Here is a 17,301-nt window from a genome sequence, read left to right as displayed (position 1 = left end):
TCTAGCTGACCAAATTATGGAGGCTGAAGCCAAATACCCCAATTCACTGGCCATTATTTTGGGAGATCTAAACAAGGCAAACTTAAGGAAAGAGCTACCAAAATACTTTCAGCATGTCAATTGTCCCACTAGAGGCAAGAATACTTTAGACCATTGCTACACAACACTAAAAGATGCTTATCGGTCTTTACCACGAGCAGCTGTAGGACACTCTGATTATTGCATGATTCACCTTGTACCTGCTTACAGGCAAAGACTTGAAACCACAAAACCAACAATTAAATCAGTGAAGACTTGGACTGAGGAGGCAAAGTTAAAGCTACAGGCTTGCTTTGACTGCACTGATTGGAATATTTTTGAAGATATCTCTGCAGACCTGGATGAACTCACAGATACTGTAATATCATATGTCAGCTTCTGTGAAGACCTATGTGTACCGACCAGGAACTTGCAAATATACAGTAACAACAAATCTTGGTTCACAGCTAAACATAAGCAGCTACGTCATTCCAAAGAGGAAGCCTACAGAAAAAGTGATAAAAATGCTGTACAATCAGGCTAGAAATGTATTAATGAGAGATCAGAGCAGCAAAAAGAAGCTACTCTGAAAAGGTAAGAATCAGTTCTCAACAAATGAACCAGCAAACAAGTGGAAAACTGAAAAATATCACCAGCTACAGCAAACCTCCTTCTCAGGCTGAAGGAAATCAACAACTGGCAGATGACCTGAACATGTTTTACTGCAGGTTTGAAAGGAAACTATAGCCACCTATCTCCACAACCCCCATCTCAGACACACCAACAACAGCCAAGCCTCTTACAACTGACCCCATCCCATTGAGTTTACAACCCCTAGTGATCACAGAAAAGGAAGTGCAAGACCTATTTCACAGACAAAAGCCAGGAAAAGCTCCAGGCCCAGACAAGATAACTCCTTCTTGCTTAAAAGTCTGTGCTGACCAATTGGCCTCCATCTTCACCCGTATCTTCAATAAATAGCTAGAGATGTGTTATGTTCCTTCTTGCTTCAAACGCTCTACTATCATCCCAGTGCTGAAGAAGCCCACCATCAAGGAACTGAATGACTACAGACCAGTTGCTCTAACATCTGTAGTCATGAAAACCTTTGAAAGACTAGTGCTGTCCCACTTGAAAACCATCATGGATCTGCTGTTAGACCCCTTGCAGTTTGCATACTGAGCAAATAGATGAACAGATGATGCTGTTAATATGGCTCTGCACTACATCCTACAACATCTTGAATCTCCAAAGACCTACTCATGGGTCCTCTTTGTAGACTTTAGTTCAGCATTCAATACCATCATTCCAGACACTCTTCTAACTAAGGTAAACCAGCTACAAGTACCTGAACACACTTGTAAGTGGATCATAAGCTTCCTAACAAACAGGAAGCAGCAGGTGAAGCTAAGCAGAATCACATCAGATACCTGTACAATTAGCAAAGGGCCCCCCAAGGCTGTGTGCTCTCCCCACTTCTCTTCTCTCTGTATACCAATGACTGCATCTCTAACGATCCATCTGTTAAACTACTGAAGTTCGCAGATGACACAACAGTGATCGGTCTCATTCAAGACAATAATGAATCTGCATACAGACGGGAGGTTGAACAACTAGCCTCATGCGACCGGAACAATCTGGAACTGAACACACTCAAAACTGTAGAAATGGTGGTAGACTTTAGGAGAAACCCTTCCATACTTCCACCTCTCACAATACTAGACAACACAGTATCAACAGTAGAGACTTTCAAATTTCTAGGTTCTACCATATCGCAAGATCTAAAATGGGGAGCTAATATCAAAAACGTCATCGAAAAAGCACAACAAAGAATGTTCTTTCTGCGCCAACTCAGAAAGCTCAAACTGCCCAAGGAGCTGCTGATCCAGTTCTACAGAGGAATTATTGAGTCTGTCATCTGCACCTCTATAACTGTCTGGTTTGGTTCTGCAACCCAACACAACAGACACAGACTTCAGAGGATCATTAGAACTGCAGAAAAACCAACCTGCCTTCCATTGAGGACCTGTATACTGCACGAGTCAAAAAGGGAACTGTGAAAATATTTACAGACCCCTCACATTCTGGACATAAACTGTTTCAACTTGTACCCTCAAAATGACACTGTAGAACACTGAACACCAGAACAACTAGACACAAGAACAGGTTTTTCCCTAATGCCATCACTCTGCTAAACACATAATTCCCTCAACACTGTCGAACTATTTACTGTCTGCACTACTATTAATCTCATCGTTCCCACCACCCTTCTCCTTCCACTTATGACTGTATAACTGTAACTTTGTTATTTGTATCCTTACGATTTCTATTGAGATTATTTCCTGATTGCTTATTTGTACCCTATGACTATCATTAAGTGTTGTACTTTATGATTCTTGATGAACGTATCTTCCATGTGTGTCCAATCACACTTGGCCAATAAAGAATTCTATTTTATTCTATTAAAACTAGTTTAAATTTTACTCATCAAATGTAAAGCACAAGTGTTTTGTTACAGACATCAATTTATTAATATTTTTTGTTTTAAATCAGGATTTTACATTATATTTAGAAAAATGCAGGAGAACTGGACAAGAACTCTATGCGGTTTTATGCAAGGATCACGTTGAGGTAAGAAACGAAAAAGTCACAAAACATGGTTGGACGCATCAAAGAAAGGAGAGGAGATTGTTTTATTGGTTGATTGATTACATTGATTGCATTTATACCTGCAACCATCGCGAGACTCTGAGAAATTTACGTTAGTAAAAATGGAGAAGTAAAGAAAACAGTAAGATTGAGAAAAGAACTCATAGTTCTAAAATCATTATTACGCTCATTCAATGGAGTTGTCATGCAACAAATTCCCCTGAATCCTTATTCTCTTCCTGGTCTTTTGTAAAGCAAACATTATCTAAGCAGGAAGATTCCTCTTCATTTTGAGTGACTTTGTTTCACTTGCAGACAGAGATTTAAGGGGTGAAGCAGAACTTTTTGCAGTGCAATTACCCTGCCAACAGCTGGTCTTCTGATCAAGGTTTCAGCCAATCACTGAGTCGGTGATCTATTCCATGCTCATTTGTCCTTCTGTGACTTTCTTCCCATTGTATTCCTCTCTTTTACAAAATACTATTTTAATTTTGTTTCTGCAAACCTTTGGGTCCCCAAATGCATTAATATCTGCATTTGCTTCTCTGTGACACTTTTATAACAGTGAGATAGCAGCAGTCACTACCTGAATTTGCTTCTAGTAGGGGATTTAATATTTATCTGCTTAAAATAGAGTGAAGTGATGGAGTTATTGCTCTCAAAGTAACTACAGGAAAAAGTACTTCCTCACTGAATGAGCTAAGAGGATTTGACACGCTCGATGTCCCATTCTGCCTGGGTGAAGTTTTGTAGAGCAAAGTACTAAATGCAGTCATCTCTACTACTTTCAATTTATTTAGTTTTAGTTGAATTTAAATAAAATCAAGGGCAGTTTATGGGTCCTGATAATCCTTCAAAAGCAATAGGCCTCTCTCGGTCCCAAAGGAAGGGTCAGTTCCTGCCTTCTCATGGAAAGAATTCCACCCTAGGGGCCGTGTGGTTAAGGCTGCTGGGCTAGAGGCAGGAAAAGCGATGTCCGAGTCCATCCTTAGCTACAGGGTGATTTTGAGTTTTCCTCTCAGCCCAACCTGCCTCTTGAGGAGAAAAAGTGGAGGAGGGGGAGGAGGGGCACTTGGAGCACCACCTGGAGCTTCTGCAGGTAACTGAGTATTTGCACACATCTAATAAGTAAGGCGCTCCTTTCCTTTCCAAGGCAGAGAGGCAACCTCTGGGTAGGAGTAGGAACAGAGGAGGAGACTTTGCTGTCAGGGCTTCTCTCTCTTTCCCACAGAGGTTGCTGTGCATACACTCGAAGTCTGCCAAAGCCTGGACTGAGCTGGAAGACCGGCTTTTTAGGAAGGGAGGCCCGTGGGGGCCTGCGGTAGCTTCTCCTGTCACAAGGTGGGCCCTGGATGCCTACGAAGGCCCTGCTCGCATGAGGAAGAGGATCCGGTTCAAAATCGCCCACTATACTGCGGAACCATTGCAAAACAAGGTAACCTGCTTTCGGGGCAGGACACAAGAAAATAGGATCCCATTTCCTCTTGCCAGGAAAGAGAAAAAGAGGCTGCTTTGTGTCATAAAAGAGCTCAACGTCTGTTGTTTAGTCTTCTGAGCTGGCAGGCCGGGAGCTTTGCTACCTGTTGATGATGCTGATATTTGGAAGGAGAAGTGATTACTGCAATTCTTGGTTTGCAACACAAAGGCCCAGGATAACCATGTAGAATTTTAGGCCAAGAAAGGCACAAAACAGACCAGTAAACTGATCCTGTGATGCAGAGCAATTACAAACAAGAAGAGGGCAGGAAACAGAATTCCATCCATGATGATGTTGCAGGTGACTTAGACACCTGCATGAAGGAAATAAGCTGATGGGATGGCGCAGTGGTTAGAGTGCAGCATTGCAGGCTAACTCTGCCCATAGCCAGGAGCTCAATCCTGACTGGTTCCAGGTTGACTCAGCCTTTCATCTTTCCGACATCAGTAAAACGAGGATCCAGATTGTTGGGGGCAAGATGCTGACTCTGTAAGCCACTTAGAGAGGGGCTGTAAAGCCCCATGAAGTGATATATACTGTAAGTCTACAGTCAGTGCTATTGGCTGCTGGCTGCAGGTGCATCCGAGTCGTTCCCTGTGCAGAAGCGGCCTGGCTCCATCTCAGGATGCCACCTTCTCCATCTTCTGTGCCTTGCAGCTCAAACCGTTTCTTTTTCTAGGCCCAGCAGACACAGAAGGGCGCATCTGCTCCAGCTCGTGTGGAAAATCAAGGTAATGTTCCCAGATGAGAGGCTGGGATGAAACAGAAGATGCTGCCCTGACCACAAGGACCACCCAGGCCTGGCAATCTGTACTAAACCCAATATTTCCAACCCTCACCTTCCCAACTGCTGACGTGTTTTGTAGGAGCAGGCAGCAAACGCCTTGTTTTTAAAAACATTTTTATTTTCATAGGGCAGAGTCCCTAAGCTATGTGATAAAAACAGAGATTATAGTTTCAGTTGAAGAATGGAAAGTTTAGCAGAGGGATCTCCTTGTTCCATGACAATGTGCACATTTTCTGCCTTTTACTTCAATGCAGGTGAACAACCAGCCCTGACTAGACAAGGAGAAGCGGGTCGGGATCAGCTGACTTTTTTTCCTGCCCTTTGTGAACATCTCCATTCAGAGGAACTCTTGGAAGTCTGCGCGGAAAGGAAAATTGTCCTCCAGGAATTAGTCCAAGATGAAAAGGTACAAGCAGAAGCAGCACAGCCGGTCTGTCTGGCGCATCTGGTCAGAGCTCTCTCCAGACCCAAAATTCAGCCGCTTCCATGTTCTCCTGTTGCAAAATAAGGGGGCAGGCGGGAGGGTCCCCCACCCCATTCCAGTTGGTAGGGAAAGTGTTCATCAGGAAAGCAGCCTTACTTCACCCACTCAAGGCAGCCCGTTTTTGCAGCTTTTTATGGTTAGGATTAATTAACTTTGCAACTGACTCTGCTATTGAAGAAAAGCAGGGGCATTATTTTAGTATGAATAAGGCTACATGATAGAAGGAAGGCCGTTTAGAAATGAGTATTTCTCAGTCCATGAGGCTTAATTTTTTATTGGTAAAATATTGAGCACTGGAGACAAAGTTAGGATGGCCTCGCTGTTCAGGTGCATCGCCATCTTCCCTGTTTAGGTGACCTGCCAGCTGTCTGTGGTGGTGATGGATGGACACGTAGCGTCGGAAGGGGCGCTTCTCCTTGGCCGCGACCACTTCTACGTCTGCAAGCACTTCACCCTCTCCCACCTGGGGGAGGTTTATTGCACGAGCCATTGCTTGTCCTGGTGAGTCGTTCCCTACCTGAGCGGCACTTGGGGCTGCCCAGCCTATTGCTGGCTACTGCCGAAACAGGCCCTGTCCACATGGGGCCAGATCCCAGTTCTCCCCATTTGTAATGGGAAGGGGCAGAGAAAAGAGCCCCTGCCAAAGTAGAGAGAAGAGTCCCGAGTTCAGGCAGAACTGTAACCTGAGAACATGTGAGGAGGTTTCTTATTCTGGTTTACTCTGAAGGGCTGACATACATGCAGAAACGAAACACATCTGGGCGGAAAAAAACTAAGAGGTACAAGTGTCAAGTATAATCGAAAGATGATCCTAATTTAAGTCCTCACACCACAGTCTGTGTGGATATTTCTACCACCAAAAGGTGCAAGATCTTGCAATCCCAATTACGGAGGGAGGGAGGGAGATTTTCTCTCCCCCCAGTCCCATTTACTTCTGTTTGATTCATTGCAATTCACCAGGACCTGAGCACCAGGTCTCTCATCTTGCTACCATGTTTCCCGGAGAGAGGTGGCTTTACATCCAGAGAGGGAAAGGAGATGCTGACCTCCCCCTCCCCACCCCTCCTGGCTCTCCCCAAGTCCCAAAGGGGACAGGCTGGCTGAGGCCTCAGGAAAAGGGCTCTTCCTCAGGAGAGCAAAGAAAAAGTGCTGAGGAAAGACGACAATAATAGCTTCCAGCTTCCAGGGCAATTACTGGTGTTTTTTTTCTGACTCAGACTGAGGTGGCCTGGAACAAGTTGTCCTCTGTTAGGTTTTGGGGCAAGGCAGAAGAGGACAACGGCCCTCCTTGTTTGCCACTAGTGGAGTCCAATTAATGATGCCGTGGTTGTTTAATGCACATTTCCCATGGTTGTTTCTAGCATCAAAGAGCCATTCATTTACAACTTGTGCTACACAACGGAGGCCACAGCTGTGGAGCCCACGTGTTCCTGCCATTCCTACAGTGACATTAGGGAGATCCGGCCGATGCGTTTCCTTCTGCAGGTAGGAACCGGCTGTCTCTCTTTGGCCTTTCCTTTGAGTAGGGGACGTCTAATGAAGATACACGAGGTTTTGTATGGATGCTCACAGGTTAGAATGAAAAAAATTGTCAACTATTATATAAATGCACAAGCTGTTAAATGCTTCCTTGGATGGCAAAATTTTGAAATATCTAAATGAATTCCATAGCTGCGTTTGAGTCGATGTGCTCTAAATCTTCAACTTGATCAGGGACAGACCAAGAATATTAGCACCAATAAAACATTGAAGTTTAAACATTTTTTTAAAAAACCCAAATTTGTATTCTGTCTGGGTTTTGCCAGGCTAAAGGAAGTGGTTTCTGATTTTGACAGTTCCTGCAAGCTTGAGTCTTCCTGTCAGTGAGATGTTTTAAGCAATAGCAGAACTGGAATCGCACAGATGAGTAAGCTCAACAGATACTATTGTTCTTTGAGCAGAAACCTTATAAGGTTTTCAACTTCAGGATAATTGATTGACTGCCTGAGTGGGGAGGGGTGGTGCTGTTAACCCGCAGCAGGAATGTGCCAGTGGTTCTGAGCCAGGAACCCTTTGGCCTTTGGGTGATGCCTGCCAGAGGCCATGCTCCAAAAAACAGTAGGTAAGCCCAGGAAACAATCCTTTCAGTCATTCAAAACAAACGCCCTTCATAGACATACTCGCTAGTCGTATCCTTAAATGTAAAGTTCAGGGCCAATTTTTGAAGATGCCTGGAGGACAAGCTTTATGTAGCTGTCTGATCTGCACCCCTGACAATGAATCCTAGGGACAGCAGCACGGGGATCCCGAGTTCCCTGGATCTAGTCCGCTTGGCTAGGTGATTGCCATTGAAGTCACTTAGAGAAAGAAGCATTTTCTCCTTCCTGTTGCAAGCTGCCCAGGGCCCATTTGGTTTGTCTTCACAGGAGACAGCACTGGAGATCTTCTTAAACAATGGCTATTCCATTTTCCTTGTATTCCACAACAACGACAGGAAAAGGTTCTTGACAAGGTACCTTTTGCAGAAGCTATGAAGAAGCTTTGCTTCCTGTCTGGTCCCAAGGTGTTTTCTTCAAGAGTTCGGTTGCCCCATCACCAGCCTTTGCTCATTTTTGCATCATTATTAAACATTCTACAAAGGCACACCGATTCATCTACTTGGTCTAGCTATATTAATATAACAGGTAGATTTGTAGACCTGTGTTTCTCTTATATCTGCAGAATATTAAAACAGACAATCGCTAAGCCCAAACCCATTCTGGCCTTAGTCGAGTAGGAATGAGCCTAGCAACTCGGCTTCGTGCCTTTGCCAGGCAAAATCTGGCAGGTTTGATGAATTGTTTTTTCTGACCTTGTTAGAGCCACGAAAAACACTAAAACAACCGTGAGATATGAAAAATCAAGTGGACCTAAGAAATAAATAACTCTTGAAGAAAAGACCAATTATATTATCGTTTCTTAATTGTTTCTAACCCAATGGATTTCTGGAAAGAGATTATTTAAGAAGGTTGAGGCCTGTTTATCAACAGATGCACTTTCTGTAGACTAAATATAATGGGACCAAATTCAGTTTTAAAAAGGGCCAGATTGCGCTGTAAAAAAAATAAATCCCGGGGGTAAATACTCCCCACCCACCAATGCATCCCTGGCCAGGCCAGGCAAGAGGGGGCCCCTTCAGAAGGACGAGGAGGTTGGCCGTTGCTCCATTCAAAACCCTTCCCCTCCCCGGGTCCCTCCTGGTCACATGACCCAAAATGGGACCTAGGCAACCTTGGAGGGTCTCCCAGGTAAGCAGCCCCACAGATGCGCCCAGGTGCCACCTAAGCAGCATAAGAGGTAGACAGCTCCTGGATGCGGCTGATGAAGGAGGGGGTGGGGTCGATCCCCAAGGACGCCTCCTGCAGGCTTTCCCCACCTTGTTTACTTTGGCATATGTGGGTAGGGGAGGGGGCTGTATATTTGTGCGCTCTATTTAGAAATAGCATCCCCAAAGTGGCTTCAATCCTATCAGTGTATGTCCATCACAAATCCACAGAAGCTTTCAGAATAAATTGTCTAAAGCTCTCGCCTTTCAGAGGAATAAAGTTAACTATTTTTTCCCCTCAGATTTTGTTCAGTGAAATCAAAAGGCACCGCAGATGAGGCTACTAATATAAGGTATTTTTCCATGTCCTAATATATAAGAAAACTAATTAAAACTAATTAATTAATTAAATGTTATAGTCTTTTGTATTAGCACTTGCCTGACATTTACCTCAGAAATACTGGATTCCAACTTTTGGGGACAGATGCTTCTTTCTCTTGCAATCATTTTTACTGCAGTTGTTAAGTGAATCACATGATCATTAAGTGAATCTGGCTTCCCCAATTGACTTTGCTTGTTGGAAGAGCCAGCTGAAAAGGTCACAAATCGTGATCACGTGACTGCAAGACAGAACCGTTGTAAATGTGAGCCAGTTGCCAAGTGCCTGAATTGCCATCACGGGACTCTGGGGTGTGTGTGTGTGTGTGTGTGTGTGTGTGTGTGTGTGTGTAGCAACAATTATAACTTCAAGGGCAGGTTTTAAGTCCCTTTTTCCAAGGCCATAGTACCTTTGAAGCACAATTAAATAAACAGTCATAAGTCGAGGACTTCCTGTACAGGTGTAAAGTAAATTGATGTGCATTCTCAGGTGCTAGCCTGCTCTTCAGATTTTGTTCTTCCATTACCGTTTATTATTTGGACATATTAAAATAATACTTGAATAACAAATGAGGGGATTTCCAGTTAATGGAGGAAGCGGATGAGTGCAGAGCAGGTGGAAGCATCTGAAGAAGGAACCAAAAGATGTTTCTTTCCAAACAGAAGATTTCTGGCCTATTGTCATTTAGAGACTTATGTAGCTGCAGAAGACAGAGAACATAAACGGTTTCAATTGGAGCTGATTACATTTCTCCTTTTTTATTTTATTTTTTTAAATAAGTGCTAAACGCAGTATTACAGTAACAAAAATATATGGATATTCCAAGAAGAAAGTTCGGTGAAGAGAATTACCACATTTCCAATGTTGTTCATTTCTTAAATCAGCCTTTCCTGGCCCCAGATACTTCAAGATCCTTTACTATATACTACATCTAAATCCTATCACTCCATACATCCTTGGAGCTTTAGACTCTGTCTTAATTCCAGCTATTTTGTTTGCCTTTGACCCTTGGCAACATCTGAGCAAACCCCTGCAGTTTTCAGAGCAACATTTTGGGAAGTCATTTGCCTTCTCCCTCCTATGGTCCAGAGGGAGGGTCTGGCCCAAGGAGATCCTGCTGGCATGTGCCTCTCGCTCTCCTGGCCTTTAACTACTACACTCAACTGGGTCTCTGGCTTTAGCTATTAAGAACAGCAAATCCACACTGTTTTGCTTTATTCTTGGAAACCTGAGCGTTAGAAGCATTTTTGGATTCAAAGTGTATGGTTTACTTAAGATTTTTCTCCCTTCCCTTCCCTTCCCTTCCCTTCCCTTCCCTTCCCTTCCCTTCCCTTCCCTTCCATCTAATCTAATCTAATCTAATCTAATCTAATCTAATCTAATCTAATCTCAGGAACATAGTCTGCATTTGCTTTTCAACAAGTACGCAAAAGACTTAACAGAACATAGAAAGCAGGATGCAAGTAAAAAGTAGAAGCATTATATTAAAACTAAAATAATTTCCCAGCCAAATGTGAGAGGCTTGGAGGAGGCAAGGGAGGAAAAGCAAACACATCTCAAAGCCTTGGGGAAGCTCAGGAGAAGGCCATGCTAGAGAGGTGGGCTTCTGAAGAGCCCTTCCTGCCAATCTTAACAATTAGCTAGGTCTGCAACATGAGATCCTAAGCCATTTAGGGCTTCCAGTCTTAGTATCTTAAACTGACAGTACAGAGATAATAACATTCCTGTATTTGCACTACTTAGCAGACAAATTTGTAAAATTATTGGCTGTAGATTTAATTTATGTTTGCCTCTTTAAAAGGTTTTGGGAAACTATACGTTCATCCTAGCACAGAAATTCATTGCTCCTTGAGTGATTGTTACATTCCAATTTTTGCCCTGTGCTCAGCGTCTTCTTTTGCCCCAGAAAGCCCCATGCTGAAGCAGCATCCCTGGTATGTGGGGAAGGAGTGCCTCATGTGTTTTGGAACTCCTTGGCTGCTCCTTTGAGAGGATATTCTGTGGGGACATGCTCTATGCAGAGGTGGCTTGGTTTTTATAGAAGATGATCGAATGTCCTGCATACAGTAAATGTGACTCGGAATCATGCATGTCCATATCAATAATCCATGATGTTCTTTTTACTAGTTCTCATATGCACATGAGACAGCATGCAAGGACTAAATGCTAGGCATCTGAGAGTTGGCACATTGTCGCTTTCAGAGAAGAGTTTTGTTGCTACCTAATAAACCACAGGCCAGGGGTTCCCAACCTTTTCTATACCCCACACCCGTAGAACGCTTCTGATATATTCTTGAACCCCTTAAAAAAATAATTATATGCATATAATTATACATATACACCAGTGGTGGGTTCCTCCCGGTTCGGCCCGGTTCTCCCAAGCCGGTAGCGGTGATGATATGATGTCACCAAACCGGTTCTGCCCCCCCATGCCTTCCCCGTGACCCACATTATTCTTACCTTTTATTTGGCCCCACCCCTAATCTACTGCTGCCTCCTGAGTCCCAGCTGATGGCTAGAGGGAAAAAAACTGTTTAAACTCTTGCTGTGGGGCTTCAAAGGGCCGCCCTACAGCTGATCAGTGTTAAAAGAAAACAAATGAGTAGACCAGTACCTGCAAAAATATATGAGTAGATCAGTGCCTGCAAAAATAAATGGGTAGACCAGTGCCTGCAAAAATACATGAGTAGATCGGTACAGCTCTGCAAGCAGTTAAAAGCCTGGTAGACCAATACCTCTGCTAAATCCTAAAGAATTGTCACATGACCATCAAGCTATGCCCATAAAATAAGCCACGCCCACAGAACCGGTAGTAAAAAAATTTAGAACCCACCCCTGATATACACTATAATTTTGAAACTTCTAAACCCAAGTTTTCGCACTCCCTGGAATATCGTCTCGCACGCCCAGTCGGGAACCCCTTCCCTAGGCCTATGTGAAATGGCTCAACAGGAGTAGAGATTAGGGATGACCTGGGTGGAAATATGGTAGAACCGAGGCAAAAGGGGCTGAAACTTTTTCAAGTCCAGAACAACATGATAACACTTGGAAGCAGCTCTAGCAGACATTTCGTGAATTGGCTAAACTACAAGGAGGAGAAACAGCACAACTAGATTTTTGATATTCTGTTATTATGGCCAATCTCAAAATGTAGTTTTAGCCTTCTTGTGGAGTTGTTTCCCTGGTCTGGTTTACCTAGGGGGACTGACCATAGGGACTGCCCAGTATGTAATAGTGGCAGCATAACCCAAGAACTCTCACAACTACTCACACAACAAATGTGCAACATATACCAGGAGCTCTCGTGGCTCAGCAGACTAATTAACATCCACTTACATCTGCTGCCTGCAATTACTGCAAATTCAAATCTCACCAGGCTCAAGGTTGACTCAGCCTTCCATCCTTTCTAAGGTAGGTAAAATGAGGACCCAGATTATGGGGGCAATAAACTGACTTTGTATAAATATACAAAAGTATGAAGGCTATTGCTTGGCGCATTGTGGGTCGCCCTGAGTCTCTGGAGAAAGGTGGCATATAAATCAAATTAAATAAATAAAAATAAATTTCCATAACCATAAAAGTTGGAGAGTTACCTTCTGCACACCAAAGTCATGTGACTCAAATATGGGAGGGGGCATCACTGGTCCATCTTTATAACCTGATTGCTGTTTTAGGCCCCAACCTTTAAACCTCTTTTGTTCTGCTTGCAATGATGCATCTTTTGAGTTTCTGAAGGTTTTGTGTCCTGGCCAACGTGTTTAAATGCTAGAGAAAGAACTCATTTGGAAATTCTCAATGTACTAATTCATCTGACACTCGTAAGATACAGAAAAACTGCAAAACTCCATTATGGATTGAGCTCAGGCATAAAATAGGACAATTTAAATAGTAATTTCCATATGCAATTACCAAGGTTGCCAGCATTAACTCTTACAAGCACAAGGCAAGAAAAGGCATAGTGCCACATCCAGGAATATTTCAATGATTGATGTGATGCTAAAGGCTCACAATCAAAGGGCTATCGAAATACTCTTGTCAAGTAAAATTCAAAATGGAGATTTTTCCTTAGGCCAAATATCTAAAAAATTTTTGAAAGGAGCCAAAATAATTGCAATTGTTGTTCACTATGTTGAGGTGCAAGTTGTGATCTGTTGGCAAGAGAGACATATGCTGGAGCAAGTAGCCTGGTTGCTCTCTAATGATCCTTGGGCCCTGACTGGATTGAGCCAAGAGCAAGAATCATCAGAAGAATGAATTTCAGCCCTCTGTGATTTTGCTAGCTCAGGTCCTCTGGCTCCTAAATATTGGTAGTGTTGGAAAGGTTTGGGACCTAGAGGACAATCCTTGGCCCTTCTTCCCAAGCTCCATCTGGAACTGGAAAGGGAAACTAGCCTGGTTCTAAAATGCAGAGTTGCCCCTTCCCTTTGGTGTTGGTAGCATCCTGCCTGCAACCATCTCGGGAACGTCCCTGAGAACTAGAAGAGAGGATGTCTCCAGCACTGGGATACCTTGGGATACCTCTTGTGCCTGCTACCCAAAGGCTCAGCCCACCTCTGTTGGATCAGAAGAAGGAATGGGAGGTCTTCACTGCAGCTATGGTACATATTGGAAAGTCATGAGGTCTGCTTCCTGGGGCAAGCTGGACAGAAGCTGGGGATAACAGATTTTAGAGTCTGATCTCTTGCTGTGGGGATGTGGGGAGTGACGTGTGGTGGATTGAGACGTGTCTATGAGAGTCATAGAGGTATATGTGACTCAGAGCTGTTTTATTAGTTGGGATCGTTCCTAAGGAAGGGAGGTGAAGTCACTCCATTGGGCCACATACCTCCCTCCGCACTGCTGAGTCGTTAGGGTGGGGATGGGCCTGCCGCCCTCTTCACCTCCACTCGGCTTGGTTCTCCTTTGCCAGGGAGTTGGGGGTCATGAGGCTTGAAAAGTTTGGCTTTCTGAGGGGGGCAGGCACCGTGTTCTTCAGCTTGTTGAGCTTGTCCCTCTCTTCTTGACATTTCCTCAAGCACGGGGGGCAAAGGTCTTTCTCTTCTACCAAATAGAGTGTCTCAAGGCGTTTGATGTTATCAATAAAGATTTCCTCTTCGGTGGGTCCAGGAAAGGGGTTCCTCTTGGTGTTTAGCTTCTTCAGTTTAGGGAGCTTTGCGATGCTGTTCGGGATCAGTGTCAGCAGATTATCAAATACCCCAACTTCCTGGAGCTCCTTCAAAGCTCCCAGGGTGGTTGGGAGGTTGTCGATGTGGTTGAGGCCAATATTAAGATTTCGCAGGTTCTTGAGCTGGTTGAGCTCCATGGGCAAGCTCCGGGCGGTGAGCTTGTTGTTGGAGAGATTCAAGAAAATGAGGTTCTGTAAGTTCCCTATAGTTTCTGGCAGCTTATCGATCTGGTTGCTATGCAAGTCCAGCCAGCGCAGGTTCTGGAATTTATCGATCGCCTCCGGGATTTTCTTAATCATGTTTCTGCTGAGGTCCAGCTCATCGATGTCCTCCAATTTTAGGATGCACCTGGGGAACGTCGTGATGCCCATCTTGCTCAGGTCAAGGCGGCGCTTCCCATCAAAGGTGATCTTTATGCAGGTCTTGGCGACCTTCAAGGTGACCTTTTTCCCCTTGGGGGGTTTTGCTCCTCCCTTGGCCATCCCTCTCACTGAAAACACAGCAGCTCAGGGGGCATGAAAAGGTGCTCCGTTGAAGTCAGCAGGTGGTACTTGATGTTGAACCCTAAAAGCACACAAAGACACGCAGGCACAGAGTTAACTAGGAGGGACAGCTCCCATCTGCCATTCTGCAGGGCTGCAACGGGGACAGCGTGGCTCACGCCAAGTTGATCGGACAAGAATAGAGAGACACCTGTTTTCTCCACCTGTTTGGGTGCTAAAGCTGCTAAAATGGGTTGAACATCAAGATCCTGAAACCTGGTCTTTGATATTGCTTCTCATATAATACTTTTTCTATAAATACATGTTCTGTCATCTGTGTACATAGTTTTCCTCAGAACTAGGCAAGCTTAGGGAAGCAAATATCATCTATAAAGCAACTTTCAAATCTACCTTGTTACTAGGTTCCCGGACACTTTGAAAATATATTATGCATGGATATATATTAGTGTTTCAAAAGAGTTGCTGCAGTGATCTTAATCGGAAAGTGTTTATCATTTCAAAGCTTGGATTGTCATAGAATTAGAATAATATTCTTTTATTCTAAGGAGTCTTAAATGAAACAAAGGTTGTACAGCCGCTAGCAGAGCCTGTGGTTTTAACTGTTCTAGCTTGGAACTGTTTGGACATGGAATTACAATGGCTGTACAACAGGGGTGGGTTCTACTTACCTTTACTACCGGTTTGCAGTGGGGCTACGCATGTGCAGAAGCGTTTTGGTGACATCGGGGTCAGTGAGTGGGGCCTCCCGCTGGTTTTACTACGCTAGTTTTTCTATAGAACTGGTGCGAACTGGGGTCAACCCACCACTGCTGTACAGCCTCAGGAAGGTAAGATTTATAATTTATAAGGTTCATTCACTGACTACAGCAAAGGAAGGCAATTTGTACCTAACAATATATGAATTAAAATCGTATTCAAATAATTACTTTTCAATGACACTAATTTGCACATGATAGACAGTCCTCTGAAATACTTTAATATCAGATGTTTTCATGCTTAATCTCTGTGATTAAAGCAACAAGTAGAACTGCTCTCAACTGAACCCATGGATTATAGCCAGCCAATAAAAGGATTTTTTTTTTAATTGTAGCAAAAAAAGAGCTAGCCAGTTTGGTATGTTTATACCAAACATTTGAGGAAAACATTATATGCTCCTTTCATTAGACAAATTCAGTGGGACTGCATACATTTTCCACAGAAAGGAAAAGTACTGGCTCACGTAGGTGTCAATCATTCTTTATTTTATATTCCTCCTGTATACACCACAGCAATTCGGGGGTGATGGCATGGCTTGGTGGGCATGGCAGGGGAAGGATACTGCAAAATCCCCATTTCCTCCTGATCAGCTGGGACTTGGGAGGCAGAGAATAGATGGGGGTGGGGCCAGTCAGAATTTTTACTACCGGTTCTCTGAACTATTCAAAATTTCCACTACTGGTTCTCCAGAACTGGTCAGAACCTGCTGAAACCCACCTCTGACTTGGGGAGCAGAGCTAGAAGCTTCAAGGTTTTCAAGGATTCTTCTTGAGAAACATACTAGATCTTGTTCAAAGTTTATGTGACAGTTTTGCTGGGTCAAAATAAGGATTCCTTCAAATTGAGACTTGTATCCTAGTGACATCATCACAAATTATGCTATTTTCTCAAAACGTGATCGAAGTGGTTTGGCATTGCCCCCTTCTGGTCACGTTTGGCTTCCTCGTCCATCCGAGACCCCTGGGACTCGCCGGGCATTCCTTCTCACCCACCTTCTAGTCCTGGGGAGACTAGAGCTGGGCCTGCGCCAGGGGTCGTGGGAGGGAGAGGTTTTCCTGCTCAGAGGGGCTCCCCGTCTCCTCTCCCTTCAGGTGGCCCAGGGTCCCTGGCCTGATCCCTGGTGAGGAACAGGTGAAACTGCTGCCAGATTTTATGGCCCCAGAAACTGGGATGTGTCTTGTGAAGGCTTGCTATGGGATGAAAATCACCAGACTTGGAGACTTGCTAGGTATGGTATTAGGATAACAGCAAACATGAAGCAGGTGTGGGTATCCCAAGAGGAGGAAGAGGAGGAGGAGGAGAGGGTGGGGCACTTTGACTACTTCTGGCTCGGCTAATTCCTTGCCACGCCTCTCCCTGGTAGTGGCATCAGCAGCACCTACCTGGTCCTCCGGGGTCCCCCAGCCTGCCCCCGATATTTGTGCCTGGGGAGGGCATCGGAAGGAAGCATTTGTGAGGTCGTTGGCCAGTGCTGGCAAACCTCACAGGCAGCCACCTCACAATGCATCACCAGGGGCGTCATCTCCTCTGCCTCTCCTTGACTAAGCTGTCCTGCTGTGGGCGATACCCTCGATGAAGGATTCGGAAAAAGTACTCGGAGGAGGATGCCCTAATCCTAATCCCCCCACAGCCCCCTCATTCTCCTTACCTGGGGCTCCCACAGCCTCCCGCATGAGGATGAGCCAGGCTGCTTGCTGGGATTTCTGTCGCTAAGCAATTCGGTCATGTGATGTCCTGCTTTGTGACTGCATTGCTTAGCGATCCCAATTGCCGCCATAAGGCAAGGACTCCCTGTATGCC

At 44.4% G+C, this 17,301-nt stretch overlaps 2 protein-coding genes across 2 annotated transcripts in view; one reads left to right on the top strand and one right to left on the bottom strand.

The window, feature by feature from the left end:
* The window catches only part of WDFY4 (WDFY family member 4), a 135,141-nt gene that overhangs the window by 79,299 nt on the left and 38,541 nt on the right, over positions 1–17,301 (top strand). The window contains exons 40-47 of the mRNA XM_034415593.2: positions 2,572–2,649; positions 3,899–4,102; positions 4,824–4,875; positions 5,186–5,337; positions 5,768–5,916; positions 6,777–6,900; positions 7,821–7,906; positions 9,001–9,051. Coding sequence (XP_034271484.2) covers positions 2,572–2,649; positions 3,899–4,102; positions 4,824–4,875; positions 5,186–5,337; positions 5,768–5,916; positions 6,777–6,900; positions 7,821–7,906; positions 9,001–9,051 — 896 coding nt within the window. The remainder of the gene's footprint in view (positions 1–2,571; positions 2,650–3,898; positions 4,103–4,823; positions 4,876–5,185; positions 5,338–5,767; positions 5,917–6,776; positions 6,901–7,820; positions 7,907–9,000; positions 9,052–17,301) is intronic.
* Positions 13,827–16,986, bottom strand: LRRC18 (leucine rich repeat containing 18). The gene is made up of 2 exons (XM_034415668.2): positions 16,884–16,986; positions 13,827–14,806 (listed from the first exon to the last, which is right to left on the bottom strand). The coding sequence occupies exon 2, from the start codon at positions 14,722–14,724 to the stop codon at positions 13,954–13,956; it is 771 nt and encodes a 256-aa protein (XP_034271559.1). The 5' UTR covers positions 14,725–14,806; positions 16,884–16,986; the 3' UTR covers positions 13,827–13,953.

The sequence above is a fragment of the Pantherophis guttatus genome, chromosome 5 (assembly GCF_059756535.1).
Source record: "Pantherophis guttatus breed Tessera chromosome 5, ASM5975653v1, whole genome shotgun sequence".
NCBI classification, from domain to species: domain Eukaryota; kingdom Metazoa; phylum Chordata; class Lepidosauria; order Squamata; family Colubridae; genus Pantherophis; species Pantherophis guttatus.
The sequence above is the reverse complement of the archived record's forward strand: the minus strand, read 5'-3'. Positions and strand labels throughout refer to the sequence as shown.

Excerpts from the sequence above, each read along its gene's own strand:
- LRRC18 (XM_034415668.2), bottom strand. The coding sequence starts at position 14,724 with ATGGCCAAGGGAGGAGCAAAACCCCCCAAGGGGAAAAAGGTCACCTTG.